This window comes from Desarmillaria tabescens, assembly GCF_030435595.1.
Source record: "Desarmillaria tabescens strain CCBAS 213 chromosome Unknown EV420scaffold_29, whole genome shotgun sequence".
Taxonomy (NCBI): domain Eukaryota; kingdom Fungi; phylum Basidiomycota; class Agaricomycetes; order Agaricales; family Physalacriaceae; genus Desarmillaria; species Desarmillaria tabescens.
This window is the reverse complement of record NW_026848328.1, coordinates 541,867-554,354: the sequence shown is the minus strand read 5'-3', so window position 1 is coordinate 554,354 and position 12,488 is coordinate 541,867. Positions and strand designations below refer to the sequence as shown.

Below are 12,488 nucleotides of genomic sequence, written 5' to 3'. Positions count from 1 at the left end.
GTCGGCGAGATCGGATGGTATGACGGGCTTCCTGCCGGTGTAGAACTGTTGCTTCGGCACTAGAATGGATGCCTTTTGGCCTGTCCCGGTGGGAGAGGAGAGGGTCACCTCGTCATACTTGAGGTATGTTATACATTTAATATTCTTCTTTTCTTGTTTGTAAACGCTCACCCGTTTATCGTCGTAGTCCCTGTGGGTTACAATAACGTTGTGATAACAGCGAAGCCATTCATCCCTATCCATTTCGAGTATTCCTGAATCCTAGTCATAGCCAGAATAAGGACATGCAATAGTGAAAGCGACACAAAAGCACATACTCTGGGGAGGTCGATGGGGTGTGGTACCAAGCTGCGTTGAAGCTGTGGTTGCACCAGGGCTGTATCCAAAGGATTAGTAAATGCCTTGTCGAGATGAGCGGTAATTCTCCAACCGTTCACCTGCCGGATATAGCAGGGAACCCTCGCAATCAGGCGATGATCATCATTATTCGTTCACCTATCTATCTACGTCTGTACACCAGAAACAATACTACATAGTAAACAAAGCCGAGGAGAAGAACAACGTTTCCTTGCCTGACAACCCAAGATCCCGACGTCGACTGCACTCAGCACTGCGATGCATGACACTTGATATTACAACATTACCCAGAAATACTAACTTTACATGCATTTTTTCCTGAAGGAAACGGTTCTGCAGCCACGAGTGGTACCAAAGGACTGACGTGATTTATGCACGATGCCATTCCAATGTCCGACGTTAAACTAAAAGCTCGTTCATCGTCGCTCCAGTGAGTCTCTTCATCCAACTAACGTTTATCACATGTAGATTGTATCTAGAATAGATGCGTATCCACTGCAGGCGGTATGGCATCGGTTTTCAGTACCACGCCTCCAAGCGTGTCTGAACATTGCGCAATGAGGTGCTTGTAACCATGGGGAGCGATAGTGCCTGTTCAATACATGCAGAAGGATTTGATGAATTTTCCGAAGACATGTTCGAACTATTGCATTTCATCCGATCGACTTTGAGTCCTCCTGGTCAAAACCAACTGATTAGTTTCCTTCCAAGCCGTGCTAAAAATCGATCTACTAGAAAACCGAGGCTGGCCATTGTGGGTCCGACATGCCCCCCAAAAGGCCCCAGCCAGAACTGACCCTAACCCTAAGGTTCTGCCTCTAGCAGACAACAACGCGCTGGATTAATAAGACATCAGCGCGAGAAGAACCAGGGAAGGAAGAGGACATACCATATACAAAACTGGTTCAAATTCCTCCCATCCAGGGCGGTTATTTGCTCAGCCGCAACATTCGTCAATTTAGTGGACGGAGAATGGCATCAAATCAGACCTTCCGCTTCTTGGAGGTCAACGAAAGGAATGATGATCGTGCCATAGATCTTAAACCAGTTTCAGTGGGAAAAAAAAAGATGAATACTAAAAAAAACATACCACAGACATAGCTAGCGTCCACGCTGCAAACGATGATAGGCTGAAGGAACAGTTAGTCAAAAACGTCCTAGTCAACACAACTCAGCGACATACTTTGCAGTGCTACCCATGGGATTTTCAGGATCCATACAAAGTAACAGCTGAAAAAGAACACAGCATTAACTGAAGAATCGAGATTTAGTACACGAGATCAGAAAAAGATATCGGTAGCGTACCATACACCTTGCCTTCGGGATGGTGAGCTCAATCCATACTTTCGAATCCTGCACGTAGTGAGGTCAACGAACGACGTCAATGCACAGACTTGACAACATACCTCGAACTCAATCAAAATCAATACGCCTCAGGCACCCAACCATAGAACATCGAGGCACCTCTTCTCCCAGTTACGATCCCTTCCCACTTTTCAAAGCGTGGTTGGCGATCATCCTCCCCACATCGCGCGGCAACCCAGCCTCCAAAATCCTCCGCCGTTCCATGCATCTTGGTCACCAGAGCATAATATACTGTGTCAGCGCAAAGTTCAACCTGCCCTGTTGAGAGTGAATGGCATACGCTGCAGAAAAGGTTAGCCATGCATGCGTGAGCAGGAAGTCAACAACATACCTCGTAACACTGTACCCCATTCCTTCGATGTTGATTCATATGGATTGCCTCCCCGAAGCAGACACCGTCACCAGAGGGAAGGATTTGACCTAGGAGAGAAAGTATTTAGCGCTCAGATTGACTGAACATTGAACAACTTACCGAAAACCCACTCCCAAGATCGGAGAGCATGTATACCGAACCTTCCTGCATGTAACGGAACCATCCTTCGACGCGACCACAGCTCGTACCTCTGGGTACTCCCGCGTCTCGCTCGCTTGAATGCGATACGCCATCTTGGCGTAGTCCTGGTCCCACATATTGGGCTGATGGTGGTGGTGAGAGACATGCATCATTGAAGGAACGCAAGACGTAGCACGAGGAAACTTCCATAGAAGGGATCTAGGTGAAAGTGTGTTAGCTACAGAGAAGTGAAGTAAGCACCGACAGCTCACCTAAATTTGAGGCCAGAAGCGAAGCTCTCGTACGCGTTGGAGTAGAGGCGGGCCTTGATCATTTGAATCGTCCTCTACTTCCCAGACTCGCTATCGTCCCCAAGCACCCTTGTATCTGTCCTCAGAACGCGATAGTACGTTGCCTCGGCGCAAATTCGGCACGATATCTTGAGGTTGAGGTCGGTCGAAGGAGATACCCATCATTGATCTGAGGAAGACGCGAGGTACAAAGAACGGATCGCGGTGGAAGGGGAAGAACGAGAGTGTTCAGTAAACGTTGGAGGGAAAAGAGTTTGATTACAGATGAATATCACGTGTATAGTGACTTCGGACCGACACGCGTCCTTCTAGCCTGGTAAATTTAAGCTGCCACTTTATTCGAAGCATAGCGCGACGCCTAGTCAGGTTATTCTTACTTGGATCCTTCACAAGGCGACGAATTTGTCGTTATTCCTGGTACAAAGGACTTAAGATCAAGGTATTCGTGCAGTAGTACTTCAATGTCTTACACTCACTCGCGCCCTAGTATCTGGAAAAAAACCTTGGGGCAGCTAAGGTTAAGCTCAGCCAAGAGGAGATTGCTGCTATTCGTAAACTCGCGGAGGAAAGCGATATTCCTGGAACAAGGTATGGAGCAACTGGAATGGCAGCAGTGATGCAGGCCACACCCGAGTTATCCAAATAGCTTTACGCCGACGAAGCATGAAAAGGTGATTTGTATTATTACATGTGTCAATTGGATGGAAATCGAGTCTCAAGCCGTTCCAAAATTACAGGGTGAAAGACCTTGACTGGGAACAGGAATAGTATCAACTCTCTGTGCGAGGGAAGGTTCTGCAATCTAGGGCGAGAACATCAATCGTTGCACGAAGCGCTCTGCGTAACCCACGAAACGCCTTGAATTTTGGACATTCTAGACTTCTTTTCCGACCTTAGCGAGGTCCTAAAGGTCTGCGCCATTGCTCTAAGCATGATGTAGCGCGAAACTCCTGAAGCAGGCGTTAAAGGTGTCATAAGGAGGATTTATGGAGTCAACAACAAGTTATCAAGCTCCTTACGGTCACCCCGCATTGCATTCTGGCCGGAATTTGAACACATGATACAGAACCGGACTCTACCAATGCCCTCCTTCACCCTGATAACGTTCACTTTGTCGATGCCCTGCGACGCTGCTTGTCCCACCCCGTCTACTTCGGCGGTCGGTAGGAACAGATCCCTTCCGGTCTCCCCTCGCCAGTCGTCTTACAAAGACGTCTTCGAAATTATCTCGTTATTGCCAAGACCACCCGAAGTAAAAGGGACATCCTGTTAATGCGTCAAAGGCCTTTCTATGCTTCAAAAAAACTGTTTGAGCACTTTGAGTTTGAAGCGGACTCGCGTGTGTCCCTTGGAAAGGTACCGCTGTGGATGCTCTAGTCCGGATCGAGAGTATTTGGAACGTGAAAGGGTTTAAGGTTGTGGTACCTGATAACTCCTCCGTTGTAAAAGGCTGCTGACGTTTCCTAGCTGCATAAATGGAGACACTCATCAGAAATGTACCGCTCATTTCCCCATCTCTGCACGGCATTGCCCCCGTGTGTCTGGGGATACTGCCCATCTAAAGGCTACCCTCCTCACGTCCGTACCATCCCCGTACGTTATCCACCTCAGATCCGGAACGATCCCTCGATGCCCAAGGAAGAACAAGCCCAAGTTCCCCCGTGCCTCCACCATCGGATCCTTCAGTCCTTGTTTCGACGTATCGAATGTAATACTCCGACAAAGGACATTCGGTAAACTCGGATCCAAGTTGAGAATCCGAATGATACTAGTTGCTTCTCCACAGAGCAAACGGCGGAAATGCATGACGAAGGGTAGTGTAGGTATGAACACATCGCGCCAGGATACGCGAAGGAAGAGTTCTGCCCATGCGTGATTGACGAGAACGGAGGAGGTAATGAGGTGGACGCGTTCAGTGGTGGTGAGGTCGAGGGACCATAGAGAAAAGATAATCTGCTCGATGATTTCTGGTGGGAGTTTGGTTACGACACTGTTGGAGGACATGTCCTTGGTAAGAGGGATAGACAAGTTGCTTGCTCTTGTAGGGGCAAAGGCCAATATATACAGCGCTCAGGGTCCGGCGTTGTTTGAGAACCGAAGTTTATCGCCGCCGGTTTCATCGCTCTTCACGGCGCTAAGGCCACCACAGACACACATCCTGGTTAGTAGGATCCGCCCTTCAGATCCTTCGTTCCAACTGTCACGCTTGTTCTTGAAGCTACAGGTCAAAGGAATTCTGTGCGACAGGTATCATCCATGCTATTTGTCTCAGAAATCTGAAGGTCTTCACAGTGAAGTTTTAGTTTCACTCTCCAAATAGTCTGGAACTGTCGATCCTTCTTCAAGTGAATTGTATGATGCGCTGGTCAAGTTCGAATGAAAAGTCGATTTCTTGGTATGATGATACGCTTACTCCTCGAGAAAGTGACATACGTTGATAGTGTCCTGCCAATGGGTCTGTACGAGAGCGCTTTTCTTTTCAGACAGGTACTATACGACGTGTAATTCAGCTCATATACTTCCCATTGATTCGATTTGACTCTTACCATCTATCGCACCTGTAGAATGCCAGAGACTTGAGCTTGATGGTCATCAGTGAAATCCCGTGTTACATAAAACCGAACCCCGTTGAGCAATTAGTTCCGACCCGGGGTTAGCGGATCAACCGAACAGACCCGCGACTTGTCCCTTGAAGATCTGTTTTCTTGCTTAAACGTCAAGCAGCAAGTTCATGCTTGACTGGTAGGTGTAGTCCCGGTTCGCCGGTTGCGTCAACCTCTGGATATGCGAATGCTGCAATGCCTCATCGCACACTCCCTGCGTGTCATGTACTAGTTCAAGCACCTCGGGAGGCTCATACTGAACTCGTTTCAATCTTACAGTTGAGAGATCTCGTCACATTATTGTACGTCAACCGTGTCGTAACCACCTGTAGCAAAAAATGGCGTAATCCTCCTGGTGGCTCACTTCATGGAGTCGATAGGAAGCTCATCATATCCCGGAGTTGAACGCTGGACATTGCGGAGCTAACGCTAACGGTAAACATCATATATATGAGACCCAAGAAGCAGGGTTCGCTCCTTCTTCCCAACCACCATCATGTCTTTACCTCCCAGGAAAATCGGTGACGCATTGATCAACCCTATCGGTTTGGGGGCCATGGGTCTCATGGCTCGGTAGACTCCGACGAGGTCATCTCTCTCTTCACGAATAAAGAGGAGTGCTCGCTGAAGTTTTTCCTGCTTCACTTTAGTGACAAAGTGTTCGCAGGTATTCATTCTAAAGAGAAATTTCCCAAGATTCTTGATCTCGTTGATCGTTTGAAAGTCATCGCGCCAAAACATAGCGCGACGCCTGGTCGAGTTACCCTCGCGTGGATCCTTGCACAGGGCGACGACTTTGTTATCATTCCTGGGACGAAGAAGATCAAGGTAACCTATATGGTTATACTCCATTTCCTTCTACTCATGTGTTCTAGTATCTGGAAGAGAACCTCGGAGCGGCCAAGGTGAAGCTCAGCAAAGAGGAGGTCGCAACTCGCGGAACAAAGTGACATCCCTAGAGAAAGGGACTCAGCGGACGCCCTGGGGATAGTGATGCAGGATACGCCTGAGCCTTGAATCCGTGATTTGAATTTTGTACTATTATCAATCAAGTTTAAGGTCATTACAGAATCGCCATGTAAAACGAAAGACTTCCTGGCATTAGAAAAAAAATTCACTCTGCGTGATCCAGAGTGCTCCACGGCGGACATACGCTAGTGTTGGTCACGCGAAGGAAGAGTTCAGCCCAGCCAGTGAGGGTTCGGTGCGAGAGACCACAGGGAAGCGATGGGTGTGTTCGATGATGTTGCTGGGGGGGGGGGGGGGATGTTGGTCCCTACAAGAGCGAGTAGACCCAAAGTTTATCGCGCCCAGATTCATGACACTAGAGCCGCTATAGGCTTTGGTTCAGACTGTTCTTGAAGCCACAGGCGAAAGGAACGTCATTCATGCCGCTTACGGCTCAGAATCCAAAGGTCGTTTCTCGCCAATTATAGTCTTTAGTTACTATCGAACGTCTTTGATGTGGAGATGAAACGGAACGTGAGTTGCACGATGCGTCAGCCCAGCTCGAATGAAAAGTCGACTTGCTTCTTGGTATGGTGATGCCTCCTATTACGCCTGGAGGTGACATACGTTGATGGTATCCTGTCGACGGGTCTGCGAGCTTAAGTTTCTTTTCAGACGGGTGCTATACGATACGGAAGTTCAGCTCATGTAGCATCATGTTCTTCACATGCCTCTCGTTGACTCGATTTGGCTCTTACCATTCACCGCACCTCTTGTCGGAACATATTCTTCAGAATGCCAGAAACTTGCGCTTGATGTTGAGAAATGCCGTCTTAAAACCGACCCCGTTGAAGCACAGGTTCCGACCCGGGACAGGCGGATCAACCCGACTAGACGCGCACGCGACTCGAACGCGTTTTTTGTTGATCAAACAAAAAAAAAGCGTGACTGCGCCGATGCTAACTGCTTGTTGATTTCTATGTATGGGGATAGACAATTGACTTGACTTGGAAAATGTTTGGATGATGGTTGTGGTTGTGGTTGTGTCGTGAAATGCTGATGATGATGATGATGCCAATGCCGATAATATGATGGAAAAATGAAGATGAACCAGACTGCAGCAAACCAAACACCGGAGGAGCAGCTCTACTGAGTTCGCCTCCTCGTCCTCGGTCTTTCCTCGTCCCCCTCTTCCTCCTCCTTTGCATCCGACTCATCTCCCCTCTTCCGCGTCAGAGGTGGCGATGGGCCCGCGACAACTGGAGCCTGGACAGGAGCGGGAGCAGGATCAGGGGGAAGGGTTACAGGTGCTGATGTTGATGCCAATGCCGGTTGTGGTTGTAGTTGTGTTGGTCCCGGTGCGACGTTTGCTACGACATCATCCCTCAGTTCCGACGACGACGCATGCCGGGACTCCAACCAAGCCGATTCTCGCGTGGTGGTGGCTTTCTCCGGCGTGGTTGGGGGAAGCAGAGGATGCAGTATGTTTTCGAGCTCGTGGCGGCGTTCATGGTCTTCCAGTGATGGATCATCATGACGTGGTACGAATACACTCCCGTCACGATAAATGAAGGGAATCGAGCTGGCGGCGGCGGCCGAGGAGGAGAGTGAGGTAGGTGCCGCCACATCTTTTATCGATGGTTGAGTTCGTGGCGGGTCTTGGACTGGAGGAGGAGATGCTGAGAAGAAGCCAGTACGATTGTTTGCGTAAATCACAGGGCCACCATGAGGACCGAGGCATCGTGGCTGTGGCGTTGTTGTGCATGGTTCATACGGCTTTCTCAGGCTGCGGACAGGAGACCGGCTAGTGTTGCCAAACACGAAGAGTCTGTTTTTCAACCCTTCGGTTGCCCATGAGAACATCCCTGCAAAGGAGAATCCCTCCGAGGCTGGTTCGAGTTTTGGACACTCGGTGGGAGGGCCGGGAAGGTTGAACAAGCACCTTTGAGGTAGATAGATGTTAAATAGGAAAATATAAGCGGGTTTGTTAGTTAACTTACTCGACTTGTATATGAACATAACCACGAGAATCAGGCGCTAGACCTGGAAGGACGACCTGGTGATCAGAACCGGGAGACTTGAGAACGACAGTGACGTCGGGAGTATGGGATGGAGAATGTGTTAGGTAAGAAGGGATTAAAACCTCCATGGTGTCCGAGTCAGCCATGGGGAGCAAGGGCTGAAAACATCGAGGATCCCAAACATCGCCACCTTATAACTGCCGGCCTCGGGTAAACAAACTTAGTTTGTTCGTGTCCGCGTCATCAACGTATTTGGCAATTGATGAAGCTTCGACAGCGCTTTGGCCGGTCTAGAAACGGCGAAAGCAAGGGCACGGTGCTTTGAGAGTGTACGTGATTGTGATTGTTCGTGAAAGACAAACATTCCCAGGAACGCACGAGACACGGGTCGTCCTCGACACACAAAAAGGGAAATAGAGCGAGAGCAGTGTCCACGGAGACCGAAGTTTGTTTCCAAGGCATTCTTGCAGGAACATCAAGTGTCGGGTAACCCTAATGTCGTCGCTTCGGTTTTTACATACTTGCAAGGCAGAACCTTTTTTACTGTGGCGAAAGCCAGCTGTTAAGTGACCCGGAGTTGACCCAGAGCGGCCGCTTAGCAAGGATGGCTGACTGGCAACGGAAGGAAGCCCGCGTTGAGACCGCACGTGGACTCTCCATCCATCCACATCTGCGATGGTCCGTGGTGCTCGAATGAGTTGACGACAAAACAGGACTATTCGGGACTTGCCGCAATCTGCGCCACTCAAAACTCCGTACTTTTCAGTGCCTCATACGGTATAAGGCGGTATTTGCTCTTTGGATAAACGATAATGAGGCTGTATCAGCGCTCAACGTGTCCCCAAACACTTATATGACCACTCCTGGGCCTATGGGAAGGGTTTTCCCATCAGGGCCGGTAATGCAATGGTATAAATGTACCGGGGTGTGCCCTGGTAGATTATCGCACCCATGGACAAGGTAGCAGAACTCCAGCAGAAAGACGTCCCAGAGATCTTGTTCCCCAGTACGTCTCGATTCCCGCTTCTTTTCTCCTGCGGCTGACACAGTGATCTTGACAGCTGTGGGCATCTTCTTACCCCTCCTCGAGGCCAAGAGAGAGAAAATCCAGGAAACGAGCAAAAGGACGTTCCAGTATGGCGCAACAGAGAGACACAAGGTACGTCTCTCCAACCCTACTGAATTCCCCATTTTCATTGCTTGCGATCAGCTTGATATCTACTACCCATCAGCTACATCTACACCATCAAAGAGCCCCCCTTCTATTCTTCAGCTACGGCGGAGGCTTCGACACCGGCGCTCGCGCCCTCCCCCCACCCGCAGACCTCGTCTACGCCAACCTCGGATCCTACTTCTCCTCCCAAGGCTTCATAACCATCATCCCGGACTACCGCCTCGTCCCTGCCGTCCAGCACCCCGGAGCAGCCCAGGACGTCCGCGATGCCATGCAATGGGCCATCGACAACCCCGAGAACCTCGCTTTCGGCGGAGCCACGGAACCCGATCTCGACGCGCTGTTTGTCATGGGCCACTCTGCGGGAGCTATGAACGTGTTCACGATTCTTATCAGCCCCGAGTTGTATTCGGCCACTTTACATCCTAGGATTAAGGGCGCGGTGTTGTTCGCTGGGGCGTATACGTTTGAGGAGATGCCTGGGTTTATGAGCGATGCGGTGGAGCAGTACTATGGGCCGGCTTCCGTGGAGGCTAACGGTGATTCCGGGCTCGAGCACAAGGGAACACATCAGAGGGAAAAGTTACCACTGGGCCTGTTGCAAGCGGCCACTGAGGAGAAGATGACCTCCCTTCCTAAATTACTGCTAGGCATCGCCGAACGAGACCCTGACTCGCTGATCAACGCTTCGAAGAATTTCCAGTTGGCCTTGGAAGCCCGTGGTCTGACATATGACAAATTCGTCGCTGCAGGGCATAATCACATCAGCGTGAATTTCGCGGTTGGCACGGGGCAAGGCGAGGAGTGGGCTGAGGACGTCGTGAAATGGATTAGATCGGTGTGATATGTGTGAGTGCGTCGGTTAACTTATTGTAGTTAGGTGCGCGCTTACAAGTGCTAATATAGAACTATGAAAACTCTGCTTTGTTTTTTAATACTTCTGTTCAAATTCGAGTGTAACCTATGTGATCTGAATTTGCTTTTCATCAGCTAGGAGTCCGACGGAGCCATGCCTTCCAGAATTCCGAAACCTGAGAAAACGTGTCCTTAATTACTCGACCAGCTTTCCATCCATTCTCCATACTTGCCAGGCTATAATAGGAGCCAGTCGTTGGAACATTCTGTGGAGGGACCACGGTACCGCTATGGAGAAAGCCCTTTAGTGCTATACTGTAAGGTTGTAAATTTGGAATCGGTGGCTATTACAACAGACAAGGTAGATAAATTAGAGTTCCAAGTTCTTCTGGCTCATCAACGGGGACAAACTGCGGGAGGCCCGGGAAGAAATGTGATTTGACACCCGCCGTGCTGTTGAACTAGTTCGTCATTGCTCTTTTGGGAAGCCCTTCCGCGACCTCAAAACATGTCAGGATCCAGCAAGCTACCTTCCATCCCCCTCTTACTCTCAGTCCTCTTAACTTCCGGGAGGACATTCTACCAGACACTAGCGCACCTCGTCAAACACCTTGACTCCGCCGGTCTGGCACCAACAGCCTTCTCCATAATCACCCCTATATGCCTCCTCGCTGCCAAGTTTGACAATACTGTGTCGTCAATCATCGAAAAGTTCGATTCTGTGCTGTTCTACGCAAGCTGGACTATACGGTATGGAACGGGCGCGCGCGAATATAAAATGTTCGAAGACGACCTCCTACAAATTGGGAATACCTGCAGGCTCGTGAGGGAAGAGCTCGTCCCCGCCAACTTGGACAGGATCGAACTTCCCCTCATATCCATACTCCGTGGGCCGTGCGGATTGGAGACCTTCCTTCGCTTCGTCAAGCATATCCCGGGGTTTTGGTCCGTGCGGATCGACCTTCTCCAGATATTATGTCCTCGCTCTATACTTCCTGTAGGGCAATGGTGACCTGCCTCGATTGTATTCGCGCCTCTTCCAAGACAAGGAATGAGTTTCTCAGCATCAAGGTCGCTCGGACTTGGTTTGGTGCTTGTCAGCCGTGTGACGGATTCGCGATCTGGTCTGCGCTGCCATATCGATCTGGAGGCATACCTACCCAGGTACGTAAACCTAGTCCCGCTTAAGCACGGCTGTTTTCCGAGTGTTATATTTTTTGCAGGCCGCGTTACTCCTACTATTACTGATACGAGTATAGTCCCTCTGATAGATAACAGTGTATTATTAGCCCTGATCCAGTGAATTGGCAGATTTTCTGATCGTCTGGTCCCGTCATCATATCAGCGGGTGCATTTATAGTGCATGCTGTATTTTATGTACTTCTATTAGGAAACGTGAAAGACTGAGAATAGGGAAACGTGAGATGTATGAGATTTCCGAGCTCACCGTGCCAGTAACTTTATACTGCAAGCGCGACGGGTTTAACCTTGTTCGATCCTTGATAAGCTAAAAGAGGCTCCTCGCAACACATACGGAAGCACTGGCAAGATCTGATCATTACAATAGATGGTAGATAAATCAACTGACTCCTGTCGGCAAGTGTACTTGTCTAAGTGAAGAGGTCCTGCATCCGCACTTCAACTTCCTCAGTTTGGTCATCTTCGGATTCCCCGGCGTTCTTGGGAGGCACGAAACTATCATCAAACAGGTTCTTTACTAGCTGCAGAAGGTCATAATCCCTGTTGGAGAATCGTCAGAAAGATGTGGATATAGCGAACCAAAATAATCGATGACCAACCAACTAGGAGCCCCGGACGAGATATCATGCGGCTGATCTTCCTCATCGTTCCCATATCCCAGCGGCGTTTTGGCAATCATACCAGCCACCTCCTCCGTGACGCAATACTTGCTGGCCAAATGCGGCGAGCGGAAAATGTGATAATTCATCAGAGGGCCTTTCTTCTTGAAAAAGTCCATTTTCCAAGTATGAATCCCCACGAGGTCATCCTCTTCGTTTCGCTCGTTGTTATGGTCCAAGGGGATGATCCAGCAATGCTTATCCCCGACTCGGTGATTCCGGGCTCGAGCACAAGGGAAAGCATCAGAGGGAGAAGCTACCACTGGGCCTATTGCAGGCAGCCACTGAGGCAAGCACTGATATAGAATATGAAACCCTTGCTTTGTTTTTGTATATGAGTATGTTGAGAAAGATGTCAGGCTCGAGTGTAATGTATGTGATACGAATTAACTTTCTGCTGCCTTTCGTCAGCTAGGATTCCTACCGAGTCATGCCTTTGTTCTCCAAGAACTAGGTTTTCCAGAGTTCCGAAGCCTGAGAAAACGTGTATTAAATCATTCGA

At 49.5% G+C, this 12,488-nt stretch overlaps 5 protein-coding genes across 5 annotated transcripts; 3 read left to right on the top strand and 2 right to left on the bottom strand.

Moving 5' to 3' along the window:
* Window positions 1-3,641: 3,641 nt before the first annotated feature.
* EV420DRAFT_1558065 (uncharacterized protein) lies at window positions 3,642-5,017 on the bottom strand. Its single transcript, XM_060473723.1, is given in 6 exon segments — window positions 3,642-3,941; window positions 3,994-4,684; window positions 4,729-4,733; window positions 4,747-4,816; window positions 4,836-4,888; window positions 4,940-5,017. 1 exon segment carries the CDS (start codon window positions 4,528-4,530, stop codon window positions 4,030-4,032), a length of 501 nt encoding a protein of 166 aa, XP_060328353.1. The 5' UTR covers window positions 4,531-4,684; window positions 4,729-4,733; window positions 4,747-4,816; window positions 4,836-4,888; window positions 4,940-5,017; the 3' UTR covers window positions 3,642-3,941; window positions 3,994-4,029.
* A 232-nt stretch (window positions 5,018-5,249) lies between these two features.
* EV420DRAFT_1766083 (uncharacterized protein) lies at window positions 5,250-6,079 on the top strand (the record flags this gene model as incomplete). Its single annotated transcript, XM_060480864.1, has 3 exons — window positions 5,250-5,674; window positions 5,707-5,957; window positions 6,005-6,079. The coding sequence occupies exons 1-3, from the start codon at window positions 5,626-5,628 to the stop codon at window positions 6,077-6,079; spliced, it is 375 nt and encodes a 124-aa protein (XP_060328352.1). The 5' UTR covers window positions 5,250-5,625.
* A 1,144-nt stretch (window positions 6,080-7,223) lies between these two features.
* On the bottom strand, window positions 7,224-8,244 carry EV420DRAFT_1482005 (uncharacterized protein; the record flags this gene model as incomplete). The annotated part of the gene is made up of 2 exons (XM_060469833.1): window positions 7,224-8,019; window positions 8,078-8,244. The coding sequence occupies 2 exons, from the start codon at window positions 8,242-8,244 to the stop codon at window positions 7,224-7,226; spliced, it is 963 nt and encodes a 320-aa protein (XP_060328351.1).
* Window positions 8,245-9,049: 805 nt separating this feature from the next.
* On the top strand, window positions 9,050-10,116 carry EV420DRAFT_1482004 (Alpha/Beta hydrolase protein; the record flags this gene model as incomplete). Its single annotated transcript, XM_060469832.1, has 3 exons — window positions 9,050-9,104; window positions 9,160-9,257; window positions 9,331-10,116. The coding sequence occupies 3 exons, from the start codon at window positions 9,050-9,052 to the stop codon at window positions 10,114-10,116; spliced, it is 939 nt and encodes a 312-aa protein (XP_060328350.1).
* A 515-nt stretch (window positions 10,117-10,631) lies between these two features.
* On the top strand, window positions 10,632-11,407 carry EV420DRAFT_1558050 (uncharacterized protein). The gene is made up of 2 exons (XM_060473722.1): window positions 10,632-11,291; window positions 11,351-11,407. Exon 1 carries the CDS (start codon window positions 10,636-10,638, stop codon window positions 11,137-11,139), a length of 504 nt encoding a protein of 167 aa, XP_060328349.1. The 5' UTR covers window positions 10,632-10,635; the 3' UTR covers window positions 11,140-11,291; window positions 11,351-11,407.
* Window positions 11,408-12,488: the final 1,081 nt, after the last annotated feature.